The sequence below is a fragment of the Benincasa hispida genome, chromosome 2 (genome assembly GCF_009727055.1).
Source record: "Benincasa hispida cultivar B227 chromosome 2, ASM972705v1, whole genome shotgun sequence".
NCBI classification, from domain to species: domain Eukaryota; kingdom Viridiplantae; phylum Streptophyta; class Magnoliopsida; order Cucurbitales; family Cucurbitaceae; genus Benincasa; species Benincasa hispida.
Window position 1 is genome coordinate 50,551,361 of NC_052350.1, and position 18,581 is coordinate 50,569,941.

The 18,581-nt window shown below is 32.5% G+C and overlaps 1 protein-coding gene across 1 annotated transcript; it reads left to right on the forward strand.

The window, feature by feature from the left end:
- The first annotated feature begins 13,854 nt into the window (after positions 1–13,854).
- On the forward strand, positions 13,855–14,891 carry LOC120070739 (pathogen-associated molecular patterns-induced protein A70-like). The gene has a single exon (XM_039022612.1). The coding sequence runs from the start codon at positions 13,982–13,984 to the stop codon at positions 14,666–14,668; it is 687 nt and encodes a 228-aa protein (XP_038878540.1). The 5' UTR covers positions 13,855–13,981; the 3' UTR covers positions 14,669–14,891.
- Positions 14,892–18,581: the final 3,690 nt, after the last annotated feature.

Consider the following 18,581-nt stretch of genomic DNA (forward strand, 5'->3'; position numbering starts at 1 on the left):
TTTTTTCTCGTTGTTCTTAACCCCTAGGTCCATTTTCGCATTTTCAGCCGCTGGAAAGTTCGCGCACAAAAATTGGGCCCTGGGGTAGCCCCATCGGGCCCGATAGCCATTTGGGGCACCAAATGAGCTCCGTTCGCAAAATCGTCTACGCGCACGACTTTTTCTCGTTATTCTTAACCTCTGGGTTCTATTTTTGCGTTTACGCCCGCCGGAAAGTTCACGCACAAAAATTGGGCCCCGGGACAACCCCGCCGGACCCGATAGCCATTTAGGGCACCAAATGAGCACCGTTCGCAAAACCGTCTGCACGCATGGCTTTTTCTCGTCGTTCTTAACCGCTGGATCCGTTTTCGCCTGACGAATAGTTCGCACATAAAAATTGGGCCTCTTTAACAAGATATCTAGCATAACATTGATGCCTAGCCTTTGGGCAAACCACTAATTGTAAATGGTACTCTCAACGTAGTAATCAAAATAATAATAATAAACTCGGTCAAAAAATAGTCTTTTTCTGGACCAACTTTTTTCTTTTTTTTTTTTTACATGAGCTATTCTTAGAATTGTTACATACTCATTACCACATGCATATCCATAATTTGGCCAAATAATTATCTTCCTTTAGGCCGACAAACATTCACATAAATCAATGAATATACACATCTTATATTTTAAAAATAAACTAGTTTAAATAATAGAGACTACTTTGGTAACATATTATTTTGACAAATTCAATCTAAAATATAAGACACGATAATATAATAAACTTAAATGTATCAATAATATTAAATATATCATTATACATAATGGGAATAGATCCCCAAAAATTATCAATCAAATTTAAATTTATTTTTACCAAATTATCAATCAAATTTAAATTTACCACTTTAATCTTAATTAGGGCTCCAAAAAGCCCCAATTTTCAGCCAACTTCTGCAACAATTACACCCAGAGAAAACGGATTCATTTTCAGGGGAATCCACGCTGCATAAACAATAACAGTCAGACAATCAAAAGCTTTTAATCACGAACGAAATATGACGACAATAGCACCCTGCACAAAAATCTCTTGGGTCTGCAGTCCAATTCCGTTTTTCACCTCTGTGTTTGAGCATGGATTCCATTATAAGATTAATGGTAACTATAAGATGGCTATTGTCTTCCTCAACCAAAACTTTGTATGCCTTAAGTGGAATCTATCCTTAAATTTGATTAGAGAGAGACTAAGTGCATATTGTTTTGGTATATTGGGGACCATAGCTCTAAGGTCTCTTTATATACTAGTTTAATTATGGTTCCCATTAAACCCTAATTAACTAGTAATGGAATCTTAGACCTTTATTAAATAGATCACATAACAAAGCACAAACTAATAAAACAACTCAATGTGATAAAATACTAACCCACGTACATCGCCTATATTTTAATTATACGTATTAAAATAAAACATCTAACATTGGGTTCATGGTAGGCATAAAGTAGGTATCTCAATATCATGTGCCTCCATTCATTGGAAGAGAGAGGTATAATTTGTTGGAATAGACCTTTTACAACTTTCAGATTTTAAACACACATTTGTAGGATTATCATTCAACATTGAGTGTCGTTCTGCGTTCGATGAACGATATATATGTGGTGTGGGGGACCTAATGTTTAATCATCCTAAATATTCTTAGATTAGTGATGTCATGGTTCTCTTCAATTATGTACAACTACGAAGTCATTCTAGTATTAAAAAAAGACTCCCCTACATGAGTGTATTTTTTAGTTTTGAATAAAATATACTTTTAGCCTCTAAGATTCGAACTAAATGTCTATTTAATTTGAATTAATGATTGATGATTCATCTACTAAACTACGTACAGAATTGTCATATAGTATTTAAATGTTGATATAACACATTTAATTAAAATAACTAGTGATGGTTATCCAAATATGATAACAACTATGACGAGTAAGGTGGGCTTACCACATAAAATAAGAGCATGCAAAACAAAAAGTTTGACGAGGCAGACAATTTAATAACATTTTGAACTGATTTTTTTTTTTCACTAAACAAGCTAGACATTGTGTCACACTAGCATTTAAATAAGAATGCCAATGGTATGTTGTCGGTTAAATTACAAGTTTAATTTATGAATTTTTGGATTTATATTAAATAAGTCTTTCAACTTTAAAATGTATATCTAATATGGATCATTGACTTATTTCATATATTTTTTTTAAAAAAAAAATCCTGTTAGACACAAAATTAAGAGTTTAATATTTTGTGATGGACACAAGTCAACTTTATGTTAGAAAGAGATTTATTAAATTTAAAACATGTTGAATACGAAAAGGATCTATTATTAGATGTAAAATTGAAGGTTAAAAAATTTAGTTGTTCTTTAAAGTCAAGAGGCTTATTAAAAACAAAATTGAAAGTTCAAATATCTATTAGATGTTTTTTAAGTTCATAGACTAATTAGGCACAAACATAAAAGTCGAGAGACTAAACTAGTAATTTAACCAAAAACTTATAAGAAAAAATCTGAAAATAAAAGTGAAAAATTAGGTTAAATTACGAACTGAATCATTGACTTTAAGGTTTCTGTTATATAGATTGCTAAACTTTAAAAAATATCTAATAGATGCCTAAATTTTCAATTTTGTGTCTATCCAATCTCTAAAATTCAAAAATTTATTTAGTAAGTCCCTAAAGTTTTTATGTTGTCTTTATATAATTCTTTAAACTTTCAATTTTGTATCTAAAAGATTGTTAACAGGTTGATATTGTTTTAAAAAATTACTGATCCTATTAAACATACAATCGAAAACTTAATATATTATTAGACAAAAAAATCCATGTATAATAGATTTATTAGTTATAACAATGGTCAAATATATACATTTGCAAAAAAGAAAAAAAAATTACATACGTCAAAAGACCGATTAAATATATATTAAATTTTAAATAATCATTAGACACGAATATCAAACTTAGGAACTAAATTTAAATGGCAAAAATCATCTCTAAAGTATGGTGGTGTTTGCAATTATATTCTCAAACTTTCAATTGTTATAATTGGGTCTAAAACTTCTACGAGTATTATAATTGAACTCCAAACTTATAAATAATAAAAATTGAACCCTCAAATATATACCATTGTTGCAACTAATACAATTACATAAATTTTAAGATTCTATTTGACTAAATTTTAATACTTATATAAGTTTGAGGGTACAATTTTTAAAATTAAAAGTTTAAGAATATAATTATGACCATATCTTAAGGATAGTTTTTGTAATTTGTCCTTAATTTAACAGATAAAAAATTAATAAAAGTGCTATAACTACAATGTTTTCCTAAGAGCAATACTTTAAAAATTTGTAAATTAACTTTTATTTTTTAGTTTTAACATGTGTGCATGTAGATTTGTTTCTCTAACTTATAATACTTTAACCCATTAAAATATGCACAGTGGCCAAAAAAAAAAACTTATAAATTCAAAGCATACATACTCTCAATCTAAGGGATATGAGGTTTAAATTTCTTCTTAACCCAAGACAAAAACAAATCAAATTTGTTATCATGTGAAATTTATCAAAAAATAATAAGAAAAAAAAAAAGAAAAAGAAAAAGAAAAAGCGAAAGACCAATATATATATATATATATAATTTTATATTATAAAATTGACAACCGACATAGGAACTAAAATTAGTATTATCTTTTAAGAATATTGCAGTCACGTGTAGGGAAAACAGCCTCTGTTTAGTGTAACTTTATTTTGTATCATCTTAGTAAGAGTGTGGTTCAACTTTTCAAGTTTTCAACTGTCTAATTTTTTTTTTTTAATAGAGTATTTAACAACTACTCAAAATAATTTGTAAAAAAATATATATTTTATAAAATAAGTTTGTTTGAGAAAAACACTTGAAATCAACGGTTTGAAAAATGATTTTTTAGTCTTTAATAATTGATCTCCCTAATTTACATAATACATAAAATTACTAAAGTATCTTTACTAGTCTTCTACCTTGCTTCTACCATGGTAGTTGTCTCCTGTTGGCTACTACTACCCTCCACTAGTCGTTGGTGGCAACCAACTCTGGCAACAAACTCTGACAGTCGCCATCACCACCACTCCGACAACCACCTTTGGCAACCACCATCACAATGACCAATTTTGACTACCAACACCACCAAACTCCAACGTCCAACCCCAGCAACCACCACCACAAATACCATCGACAACCAACTCCGTGCAATCAACTCAATAGCCAGCTCCAACGACATCCTCGGACAACCTCCAACAATGACCAGATCTGTCGACCAACTACATCAATTGTCTCTAATGACTAACTCATAATGACAAACTGTAATGACCAATCATATGCTAAACAAAACTCAGGCAATAAAAATGTTTTAAATTCTTGGTTTGTAATGTTCAATAGTCATTTTTTATATTAATTTGATATTAATTGAAACACTATAGTTATAGTCAATTTTTATGGTTATTTGACATTAATGGACTTTCAAGGTCTGAAGGATAGGGATACAATTTTTGCACTTTCAAGGATTGAAAGTTCAATTTTTACAATTAAAAGTTTAAGGTATAATTGTTACTACTACCATACTTTAGACCTTTAAGGGCGGTTATTATAATTTGGAAAAAAAAAATTTATTCATGTTATAAATATTTGAATTATATATAGGTATTCATAGATCATATATTCCCAAATATCTTTACTAGATATTTTTATCTTTCATATCTTGTAAACTCTATAAATAGGTATAATTATGAGTTATTTCAAATATACATTTGAATAAATAATATAATTACTCTCTACTATTTTTTTTCTCCTTTGTTTTTCTTCTTTTTTTTTTTACCACAATTTGTTTGTTTTTAAAATTCCTTTCATTGTATTGAAATAAAGAAGAAGAGAACACAAAGGTTATGTGAAAAACCCTAGAATAGGGAGAAAAAACTACGATAGAAGAGACTTTTTTATTATAATCTGCCACATGCAAGCCAAACCCAAGAAATATATAGGTCATAGAAAACCCTAATACAGAAAAGGGAAAAGTAAGGCAAAATAAAAAGACTGAAATGCCCTTAGGGCCAATACATAACCAGTGTAGATGTCAATTAGACCCAACTTGCTAACACGAGTATCAAAGTTTTGCCTGAGTAATCCTTTTGTGAGAATGTCAGCCACTTGTTGGCTAGAAGGAATGTAAGGAATACAGATACTGCCACTGTCTAGTTTTTCTTTGATGAAGTGTCTATCAATCTTCGCATGTTTTGTTCTATCATGTTGCACGGGGTTATTGGCTATACTTATCGTTGCCTTGTTATCACAATAGAGCTTCATAGGAGTATCATTGTCTCGATGAAGATCAAACAAAACTTTCTTCAACCATATCTCTTCACATATTCCCAGGCTCATAACTCCGTTTTCAGCTTCAGCACTACTCCTAGCCACTACACATTGCTTCTTACTCCTCCAAGTAACAAGATTACCCCACACAAAATTATGGTACCTGGAGTAGTTTTCAAATATCAGAATCCGAGTTACAGCCTCCATATGTTTCTCGTAAGGCGCCTGCATAAACTGACTAACTACACTGACGAAATAGGATATATCTGATCTAGTATGAGATAAGTAAATCAATTTTCACACTAGATGCTGGTATCTTTCTTTATTAACAGGAACTCTGTCAATAGAATCTCCCAGCTTGGCATTGAACTCAACAGGGGTATTAATAGGTTTACATGCAGACATCCCTGTCTCCCTCAACAAATCAAGAGTGTATTTCCGTTGAGAAACAAATCCCCTCTATTAATCTCGCTACCTCCATTCCAAAGAAATATCTTAAACTCCCAAGATCCTTAATCTCAAATTCATCAGCCATCTTCTTTTTTCAGCTTGGTAATCTCAACAATATCATCCCTGACAACAATATCATCTACGTACACAATTAGTGTTGGGGTTGATGCCCTAAAGTCTCGTGTCCTGTAGTTTGTAAACAGTTTGTATGAACACTTGTGTTGTTAATATATGATATTTACTTCACATCTTGTATTTTTGCTCATTTACTTGTTTTATTTTCTTTGCCACAAACCAATAAACATAAAATCTCTGGTTATCTGTATGTGACTCAAGTATGTATGTGGTGACATACAAGTGGATCGTGTCTTGAGTGATAACCAAAATGGCTTGTAGTATATGGATGTAGGAGGGAAACCTTATCCTGGTAATGCTACGGATACAGCCCGCTTTGTGGAATAGTCATAAGTGTTGTGACTTGTCACATATGGTCTGATCTTGATCATTCGTGTTGGGGACATGTGAGTGGGGGCGTCTTATACAAAGAGTTTGTATAAGACCTGACCATGAAGTGTTAACGTCTCGTTATATAACACCGTTCATGACAGAGACTTCACTTCACTAGAATAACCATAGGTAACATGACCTCAATCCTGAGTGAGTTGGGAACTCCTGTCATTGAGGGCAGTCCTTTGATATGTATGGGTGCGAGTGGCCAGGTCGCCAATTCAAACCTACCATTTTAGGGATTCGTCTAATTTGGGAGTTGGGAACTCAGCTACACAAGATGGAATTCATTCCTTTCCTGAAACAGGGGTAAGTAGATAGATAGCACCCTTAAAGGCTGATTCCGGGGCTTGAAAGATGTAGCGCCACACACCTTCTCTTGGTCTAAGAGATGTTCACACATAGTTGGACTATGTTGTATTGTTCGCTAGAGGAATCAATGGTACTTAAGGAGTGAGATGTAACTACAGGGGCAAAATGGTAATTTGGCCTAGCTGTACTTACAGTCATCGTACTCATGATTGGTTATATCCAATGGACACAAAAATGTATCTGTGGTAAGAAAAATTCGGCTATTGGTCCTTATGAAATGTCTGACAATTAACGAATGGTGGATCTCGTGGCTAAAGAATTTAGTCAGCTATTCACGGATCATTGGAGCTTCGAGCCACAAGTCCATTAGGTCCCCTGGGTAGCTTAGATAAAGTCAAGAACCAGTGTTTTGGTTAATTTGAAATGTTCAAATTGACAAAAGAAAATTTGATTATATATGATATAATTAAACTAGTTAATTATATATGATATAATTGGCTAAATGTATGAGATACATTATTTTGGAGGAATTTAGATATAAATATGATTTATATCAAGTAAAGAAGAAAAAACTATAGTAGATATGTGATATCAAACGATAGGATGAAAATATAATATGATTATATTTATCAATTAATTAGTTGGTTAATTATATGATAATTAATCCAAAATTCACATTCGGACGTGGGTTAGTGGACAACGTCGGTTATTGTAACCGATGAATTAAAATGAAAATAGTTTTCATTTTTGTTAAGGTTGTCCAAAAGAATCAAGCGTGCATTGGTGAACATCTAAATGATCGTTTACGTAAAACGAGAGCCTACACGATAGTCCTCTCCGCCTAAACGATCGTCTATCTCGCGCCTAATCGATCGTAAATTTTTGCCTACACAATCGCATTGCTTCTCTAAACGATCGTGTAGTGTGCTGATTTTACTAAATGATCGTATACCTTTTCCTAAACGATCGTTTAGTAAAACCTACAAGATCATGTAGCTTCTTCTAAACGAGCATTATGCTATGTGATAGCGGTTTTTTTTCCTCCCACTTGCTTATTGCCTACACAATCTCGTTTTCCTCCTTTCTCTACCAAATTCACCAAAGACCATGCTTTGGGTTCTCACGCCGAGAATACATGAGGCTCTTTACTGGTGGTGTCGTCCCCGCGGCGTTCATGTTCGTGCAGTTTTTCATGCTACTGTCGTTGATGCTGCTACTGGGCGTTGGTAGATCGTTTGGAGGGTTCCACTGCATTGAGTTCCGAAGTTCAAAGACTGTCTTTAACTGGTATGGAACTCTCTCCCTTGTTATTTATCTTGTTCTAAGCATTCCGATAATTAGTGTTTGTTTGCATAACTGTATGTTGAATGTATAATGTTGTATTTTAGTCACTGTGAGATCAAAGCAATCTGAACGCGCTCATGGAACTCTTCAGTAAGAGATCCTTCAATTGGTTAGTTTGCAAACCTTTTACTCTTGACCTTGGGCTATGAATCTTTTGAGTTTCACCATGTAAACAAGGTATCTTCCCCGACACTGACTTCTTTGTGAACAAGGTGTAATCAAAGTGCCCCTGAATAAAACCTTAGACCTTAACAAAAGTGATGAACCTATCAAAACCAAGCTCTCGGAGACTGTTTCAAACCATACAGGGATTTTCTGAGTTTACAAACCTGATGGTCAAATTGAGCTTCAAATTGGTGGACTCTAGACCTCCTCCTCTAATCCACCATTCAGGAATGCATTCTTCACATCAAGTTTGTGGAGAGGCCAATCTTTATTAACTACTACTGAAAGAAGAACTCGTATTGTGCTTAGCTTTGCTACAGGAGAGAAATTTTCTGAGTAGTCAATTCCATAAGTTTGGGTAAATACTTTAGCAACCAATATGGCCTTGTATCTATTGTTACATCAGACTTATACTTCACAATGTACACTCATTTTCACCCAATTGTTTTATGCCATTTAGGAAGAGCCATACGATCCCACGTATTATTCTTTTTGAGGTTATTGTCTCTTCCAAGACTGTAGCCTTCCATTCGGGAACCTCTATGGCCATATGCACATTGGTCGATATTGTTACCGCATCCAGATTAGTGGTGAACGCCCTGAACTCTGAAGATAAACAACTGTAAGATAGGAAACTATGCATGGAATACTTAGTACATAACCTAGTCCCTTTTCGCAAAGCAATGGGTATATCAAGGGAGGCATCATAGTCCCCTATTTTGCCTGACCTTTCATCAATAAGAAGGTGGTGTTCACACTTAATTACCTATGGCAAACCCTCACCCTCTTATGGTTCTTCCGATGGCTCATCACTACCTGTAACTTTGTCATTTTCTGGAACTATCTCATCAGTTTCGTCACTGCCAATCACATCACACACATCACCCTCAACACATACATCAATATTATCAAGAACAAAAGTACCTTGAGCTTGAGGTGATGCTGGTTCCAATTCATGGACCGTATCCGATGGAGCAACAAGAGGCACTATTTCCTTTCTAAGATTCTTTCTGTAGTATGTTATCCATGGCACTTGTTTGGTAGAAAGGATAGTGTCATTCGTACCCAAGATAGACTTAGAAAGAAAGTCCATAGGATTTGAAAATGTGGACCAGTTAGTCTCTTACTCGTATTCTCCCCCTAAAGAGGACTAACAGGGAAAAAAAGAATTATCCTCAAGGAACGTTATATCCATAGACAAAGTACTTCTGGGAAGAGGGATGGAAACATTTGTAACCTTAATGGTGAAGATGATATCCAACCAAGACGTACTTCTGAGCAAGCAGTGCTTCCAAACACCTGTAGCAGAACATCAGGAATAAGACATGTGGTGAGGTAAGACTCTTTAAAACATTCAAAAGGTGTTTGGAATTTGAGAACACGGGAAGGAATCAGATTAATGAGATGGGATGTAGTTAGAACGACATCTCTTCATAAATAAGAGGGAAGAAAAGCAGAAAGCATGAGGGACTAAGCAACCTCAATGAGGTATCGATTCTTCTATTCAACCACCCCATTTTGTTGAGGGGTATATGCACAATAACTTTGATGGATGATACCTTTTGAAATCAAGAAATCATAAAGGGTGTGATTAACGAACTCATGGCCATTGTCAATAAAAAAAAAATTGCAATCTTGGTGTTCAATTGAGTCTTTACCTTGGTATAAAATTGTTGGAATGCAAACGTTACTTCTGACTTATCAGTGAGAAGAAACACCCATGTAAGACGGGTGTGATCATCAATAAAAGTTACAAACCAATGCTTTCCGGACGAAGTAGTGATGTTTGATGGACCCCAAACATCACTGTGGACAAGGTGGAATGGCTGGGTTGGTTTGTAAGGTTGAGATAGGAAGGTGATCTGATGTTGTTTTGCTCACGCACATCACATGAAAAAGAAGAAACATCCACATTATGAAATAAATGGGGAAATAAATACTTCATATATTGAAAAATTGGATGACCAAGACGAAAAATGTCATAACATATAATCTTTCTCATTGGTTGAAAAAACAAGAAGACAACAAACTAGCCCTATAATAACTCCTAGAGGCAACATCATCAGAAAGGAAATAGAGTCCCCTATCGCCCTAGCAGTGTCAGTCGTTGTCCCCGAGCTCAAGTCCTAAAATGAAACAGTATCAGGTGAGAAAATAACTCGACAATCAAGATCTCTAGTTATCTTACTGATAGACAATAAATTGTCAGATATTTTTGGAACATGTAACGCATTCTCCAAGGTTCAGGACCGGTGAGAAATGACCCTTTTCCTGCAACAGAAGCAAATGACCCATCTACAATTTGAATCCTCTCATTACCAGCACTTATAAAATATGAGAGAAATTGATCAGACGAGCCAGTCAAGTGATTTGTTGCTCCTGAATCCAGTATCCATGATTTCTTTCCCTCAATACTAAAAAGACTGAAGGACTGAGGAGTACCTAACTGGACAATCGCACCAACCCCAACATTACCAGGGTCATTCTAGTTGGCCACCTAAGATTGTAACTACGAACCACTATCTGTTGAATTACTCATAAGTGCTCAGGTTAGATTTGACTAATCATTTGGAGAGCGACGTCTGTCATTTGAAGGTCAACCATGTAATTTCTAACACTGGTCCTTAGTGTACCACGGTTTCTTACAATGTTCACACACTCGATGAGGCTTACCATTCTGCTCATCAACATCAGACCCAAACAATTTTGCACCAAATGCAACAGAGTCAATAGGATTGACAATAGGATTGTTCATAGCATTCAATCTGTCTTCCTCTAACTGAACTTCAGAACAAACTTCCATGAGAGAGGGTATCGGTCTCTATCCCAGTATCCGGCCGCAAACTGTATCGGATTTGAAGTTCAAGCCGGCAAGAAAGCCATAAACACGATCAAATTCCTCGAGTTTTGAGTGTTGAACTCCACCACATGGACAATCCTAGACAATTTCCCGATATAGATCTATTTCCTGCCAGATCAAGGATGATTTGTTGAAATAAGACGTAACAACCATGGTCCCTTGTTCACACTCATGAACTTGTTTCTGCAAGGTGTACAAATGTGATGCATTTTGCTTCTTGGAGTACAATTTCTGTACCACATCCCAAATGTCCCGGGCAGTTGCAGCATACAGTAAGGGTTTCCCTATCTGTGGTTCCATGTTGTTAACTAATAAAGAACGGAGCAAAGAGTCATCTCCCTTCCAAACATGCTCTTGAGGTTCTTTAAGTCGAGGTCTCAATATTTCACCAGTTAGATACCCAAACTTGTGACGCCCCTCGAGTGCCATCTTGATAGATTGGGACCGAGAGAAATAGTTTTGGTCATTCAAATTCTCCCCTATAATAAACCCTATATAATTTCCCACAGATCCAAATAAAAAATTTGATGTAGGTAAATTGGGAAAAGTAGTTACCAAATTATCTGAACACACCGGTAGACCGGAAGAAAGAACTGAATTTACTGGATTTGATTAGGGGTTTATGGTAGTCCCAAGAGCTGCCCAAGAGCCGCAATTTATTGTTGAAGGCTAATTAATTGATGTTGAACCACCATCGAGGACAAACCTGTTGAACCTAAAGTACCATAACTGGTCGGTGCATATTGAGGAAGATGAGTGGCAGATGTATTTGGTTCCTGTCCACCCAGAACATATGAGGATCCACCCATTTCAAGCATGAAATTCCGGCTATCAGTACTCGCGCCCCTTGGGTGACCAATGCTGAGGAGATCGGCGACGGAGTACAGCGCGTCAGCTAGCTAGTTCGCACATCAGATGGCTCTTGGTTTGACTAGATAAGTGTTGGTTGCTAGAGACGAATCGTGAGTTAGGTCGAAGGCTTGGGGTGGCGCAATCAGTGACTGGAGGAACACTGGCAAGAGTTGGGTCGAAGGCTAGGCGGGCACAAATTGCATCAGTCGCGGCTCAAAAGGAAGTGCACGAATGCTCTGGTCATCGTGCGACAACTGCTTGAACATCGGACTGAGATTGAGCGATTGGAGGTACTTGTCAACAACGGCTTGAATGGAAGCCGACGGAATCGCAGTGGCTGCGTCTGCTGTGTCGGTCGTGTTTTCATCAATGACGGCTAGGATTTCGCCATCATGCTCTAATACCATATTGAAATAAAGAAGAAAGTGACACAAAGGTTATGTGGAAAACTTTAGAATAGAAAGAAAAAATCGCGATAGAAGAGACTTTTTTATTATGAATTAATATGCCACATACAAGCCAAATCCAAGAAATATATAGGTCATAGAAAACTCTAATACAGAAAAGGGAAAAGTAGGCCAATATAAAAAGACTTAAATGCCCTTAGGGCCAACACATAACCGCTCCTTATTTTCAACACACTGTTTTCAAAACTTTTTTTAATAAAAAAAACATAAACAAAACAATTACCCAACATGATTCACAAAAATATGAAAGAAAATAATAAGAATAATAAACATTACCAAGCAACCTCTAAAGCATTCATAGCCACTATGAGTAGTAACACTCTTTTTTTATAGACAGATTGATGAAAAGTGCTTTTAGAAAAAGTATCTATAGCATGTTTAGAAAATATTTTAAAATTGATAACATTAGCCCCGTTTGATAATGATTTATTTTTTAATATTTACTTTTGAAAATTAAACATATAGATATTACTTTTATCTCCAAATTTCTTTTATTATCTATTTTTTATCAATAATTTAAAATATCAAACCAAAATTTAGAAAATTAGGCCCCATTTGATAAAAATTTTATTTTTTATTTTTTATTTTTGTTTTTGAAAATTAAGCATATGGATACTACTTTCACCTCCAAATTTCTTCATTCGTTATCTACTTTTCACCAATTGTTTAAAAAATCAAGTCAAATTTTGAGAATTAAAAAAAGTAACTTTCAAAAAGTTATTTTTGGAATTTGAAATTTGGCTAAAAATTCAATCATTGTATTTAAGAAAGATGCAAATCATTGTAAGAAATGTAGATGAAATAGACTTTATTTTCAAAAACAAAAATAAAAAACCAAATGGTTATCAAACGGGACCTTAACTTTTAAAAATTTGTTTTGTATTTGGAATTTAACTAAGAATCCAACCATTGTTCTTAAAAAGATGCAATTCATGGTAAGAAATGTGGAGGAAATAAGGTTAATTTTCAAAAACAAAAAAAAATGTCCCGTTTGGTAATCATTTGGTTTTTTATTTTTTCTTTTTCAAAATTAAGCTTATAGAAACTACTTCTACCTCCAAATCTCTTTATTTTTTATCTACTTTTTACCAATAGTTTAACAAATCAAGCATTTTTTTATTTTTAGAATTTGGCTAAGAATTCAACCATTATATTTAAGAAAGATACAAATCATGGTAAAAAATGAAAAAAAAAATAAGATTAATTCTAAAAAAAAAAAAAAGAAAAAATTACTAAACGGGATATCCCTATCAAAATCATGCGAAAAAATATATATTTTTAATCATTTAAAATTAATTCTAATAATATAAAAATTACATGTAAAAATGTAAAATTAAATTTAAATTGATTTAAGGGATAAACTTTGAGATAATTTCATTTTAACTATTTCAAAAAAAAAAAAAAAAAAAAAAAAAAAAAAAAAAAAAAAAAAACATTGTTTTTGTTTGAAAAGTCAAATATATAATACACAGTAAATAAGCATGTTTTATTCATTATCCATCAATCCCAACAATCCAAATTGATTTTCTGTACTATAAATTCAAAGATAAAAACATAACCAAAGTAATTCAAACCCTCAATTTTCTCATTCTCAATCGTGAAAACCTCTCCCATTCTCTTCCAACTCCACCATAAACTCTCTAGCTCCGCCGCCACCATACCGCCATGTGGACTTCCTTGACCACATGGTTCACCCCCGCTTCCCTCTTCATCCTCGTCAACGTCGTCATCGCCACCATCGCCATCACTTCTCGCTTCACTGCCGATAAATCTCGCCACCACCCCCACGGTGGCCCCGCCCTCATCCGCCCTCCTTCTTTCCTAGACAGAGTCAAGTCTTTTAACTTCACTCCCTCCAACTCCGATTACTATTCCAATCCCGACCCAAGTCCGGCCAGGATGCCGTCGATGTTGGGTCGGCTCAAATCCATCACTATCAACAGATCTGATTCAATCCGCGAACCGGAAACTCTGCAGCCAGCTGCAGAAGCCAAAAAACAGAGTCCGGAGAAAACCCACCACGACCATTCCGTCAGCCGGAGCAAATCCGAAAACATAACCCACGCTCCGGCGACGAGCTTACGGCGGCGACTGGAGAAATCTTTGAGTGAGAAGCTGCCGTCGTGGGTGTCGTTCACGACGCCTCGGAGTGAACCAGGGGAATTAATAAACGAAATCGAACGGCGGCGTCCGGCGACAGTGAGGGCAGATGCACCAGAAACAACGGAAACCGGCGAGGAGGAGGTAGATTTGAGAGCTGATCATTTCATAAACAAGTTTAAACAGCAGCTGAAGTTGCAGAGGCTGGAATCTCTGTTGCGTTGCAGAGACATGGTTACAGGGAAAAAATAATAACTTCGTCTTCTTCCTCTCGCCTCTGATCGGATTCTGTTTCCCTTCTGTTTTTTAATAGAATCTCTGTGTTTATAAACTTTGGATGTGTGTGCTAGTTTGGTTTAGTAGCCTTTTTCGATTCTATGGAGTATATCCACCGGACCGCCATTAATGGCAGAAAGAAATTGGGTGTTAGAAGATTGAATTATCTTGCCGACGAAAATGAGAGTTTTTTTTTTTTTTTTTTTTATGGTCTTGCATTCACAATCTTCCTACAGTTTTTTCTCTTATTGAAGAAAAAATAAAAAAATTGATGCATTTCATGCTCCACCTATATTTTGAAGGTCCATTTTTTACGATTTGTCGTCCTGAATTTTTTATTAGATAGTTGCACTTATGATTCTTAAGTAGTATTTAATTTTTTTGGAAAAATATTTTTTGTTTGTCACTAAATTTTGATATGGTTTTTATTTCATATTTCAAAATGTTACATATTTAGTCCTTAAGTTTGTGTTTGATTTCAATTTAGTTCTAAGTTTCAAAATGCTATAATTTTACATTTGATATTTGAATTTTGCCTCAATTTGATCTATATATTTTAAGATTTATACTTTTAATTCGATTTTTCACTACATATTCATTTTTTATCCTTAGTGTTATGTTAATAAATTAAAAATCACTAAAAGAATTATAATTAATTAAGTTTCATTATTTTTATCATGGTTAAAGTTAAATTTAAAATTTCACTTCATAATTATTTTAAATTAATTAATAAAAATTGACGTCAATGGTTAAAAGTTGATATTTAATTTAAAAAATTATGTTAAAAAGGTAAATTATGTAATATTTTGAAATTTATTAGCTAAATTAAAATAAAACTAGAAATTTAAATGATTAAATATACAATATTTTGAAACATATAGATTAAATATAAATTAGATTGAAAGTTTAGGGATTAAAAAATATTTTTGTTTTTTTTTTTTTTCGTTTTCGATGTGATTAAAAGAGGAAAGATGGGTGTGGGGCAGTAATACTTTACCAAAAAAAAAAAAAAAGGTTAAAAGTATTAGTATAGTTAAATTTATAACTCATGTTACTTGTGACTTTTTAAAAGCAAGTTTTGTAACAAGTTGAGTGGTATGAAGAATTTTCCATGTTATCATCGCCATTGGGCAGTAGGAATTTTATATTTGACATTAATGGTAGAATGTTTTTTTTAAAAAAAATAAAAAAAAAAATAATTATTTTAAATGATAAAATCGTTAAAAATATTTTTAAATATGGTAAAATATTACTATCTATCAATAATAGATCGTGATATTTTACCATATCTATAAATACATTGACTCATTTTTTTTTTATTTGAAAATAATTCTAATGAAAAGTTGTAATGGAAATAATTAAATTGATTTTAAATATTTTTTAACCATAAAGTTGATTATCCAAAAAAAAATTTATTATTATTTTGCATGGTATATGAAATTAATGTGTTTAACTCATTAGCTAATTAAGTTTTTTTTTTATCTATTATGATTCAGTGTAATACCTAGCATTTATATAAATACTTTTCGAGATAGTGCAATCAAACAATTTTGATTAAAATCACATTAGAGAAAATGAGTATATTATATCTAGCAATAATATTTAGAGGATAATTGTCCTTAACATAGACTTTCTAAGTAATTTTTTTTACTCACATATACTAATAGAAATTTACTTAGTATAAAAAAGTTTTAACGAGATATATATGTCATTGTTACATTAATTCTATTACTCATTTGTTATTAAGTCTATTATTAATTTATCATATTAAGATATTAAGAATGGTAAATATTTGGTACTTGTCTTTCATTTCTTGTCCGTCGTCGTTTTGTATATTCATTTCCAATGAGGTAATCTATTAATGATATATAATATCAATATGATAAAAACAAGCATGCAAGTGGTATTTTGGCTTTATTTCTATCGACAGTTGTTTGCATATTCGTTTTCTTTAGATCTATCATTGATATACTATATAAATAAACTAAGAGTTAGTATGTAATGATATTAATTTATTTTTCTTATGAATAATTGGTTACTTGTTTATACGTTTATTATAGGGAGACTGATATTTACGCCTATCAATCTATTTGTAATAAACATATAAGACATAAAAATAGTATATCAATATATTGATAGGAGTAAAGGTGATTGATGCTATCATCGATAGAGATCTAGGAATGAATACAATGTATAACAGAAAACTATGCAAAAACAACAGATACTCTCTTTTAAAAAAAAAATCATATTTATAAAATTGTCATCATGTAGCTGTTTTGGCAAATATGAAAATATGAATGGAAATTCCAAATTATAAAACCTACAAATAAAATAGCAATGGGTTTGAACTATATATATAAATATATTTGTCATCGATTTTGATCGGTTGGTAGTTGTTATGGAATCAACATAGAATATAGAAAACAAAAAAACGTAAAGTGAAAAAAAAGACATAGAAATTCATGTAGTTTACTAATATTGTGTCAGTTACGTCTACAAAAGAGGGAAAAGAGTTTGTTATTAAGAAGATAATACAGATTACCTAACAAAGACACTTCTGGGGTTACAAAATTTACATAGCACACTCTTCTAAATTCTATGGTCAAAATTATAAATAATATAAATATGTGAAAAACGAGTTTCCCATATTTAATCGTTCGAAGCAGATCAAAGGAATACATGAACTTTTGATTTTTTGGAGATAAAGAAAAAAAAAATACTTTTTTGGTCCTTAAGTTTTGGGTTTAGTTTCTATTTAGTCTTAAAGTTTTAAAATGTTACATATTCAATCATTAAGTTTTGAGTTTAGTTTCAATTTAGTCCATAAGTTTCAAAAATTTGTCACTTTACCCTACATTTTTACTTTTCTTTTTTGGCTAAATATTCACTTTCCATTTTTAGAGTTAAATTATGTCAATAAATTAGAAATTCTTAAAAGAATTATAATTAATTAAGTTTCACTATTTTTAACACTTTTAAAATTAAATTTAAAATTTCACTTCATAATTATTTTTAATTAATGAATAGAATTTGAGGTCAATGATTCAAAGTGAGTATTTAATGAAAAGTTAAAGTTAAAAAAATCTTGAAACCCAAATAATAAATTGAAATCTAAAAGGTAAAATTGTAATATTTTGAAATTTTCAATACTAAATTGAAGCAAAATTCAAAATTCAATGACTAAATATATTTTAAAATTTAAAGATCAAATAGAAATTAGATTCAAAATGAATAGAAAAAAATGTATTATTATTTAAAGAAAATTTAAAAAAAAAAAAAAAAAAAAAAAAACAATAAAAATTGAAATGACTAACACTTCACATTGTCACGACGCCATTGACCCCACTCCAAGGAGTGGCTTTAAAGCAATTTTTATGTCGTGTCTTTTCTGAAAATGGTTTTTTCGGTTACTGTCACCAATTTTTTTCTCACAAACAATTAGTTTATATTGTGATATTTTCCTGAGAAATGTAAAAAATATTTATGTTTTATAGTAAAATGTTATAAAATGATAAATATTTTTAAATATTTTTTATATTTTAAAAAATTATTTTCATCTATATTTATAGTTCTACATCAATATAAAAGATGAAATCGACATTTTTATTATATGATAAAAAAAAAATACATAAAATATATAAAATAAGCAATATATGCACATTAAATTGTTCATAAAATATAAAATAATAATTTAGAGTAATTGTCTTTAATGAATTGAGAGTATTTTTAAATATAATAAATATGACTGTCTACAAGTTCTTGTGTCGTAAACAACCCACCTACAGGTGTATGCATTCACAAAAGATGAAGTCCTACGTGATAAGCAAGAAGATAAGAGAAGAAAGAAGAAAAGAACTACCACTTTGTTGTACTAATTGACTAAAGGCGA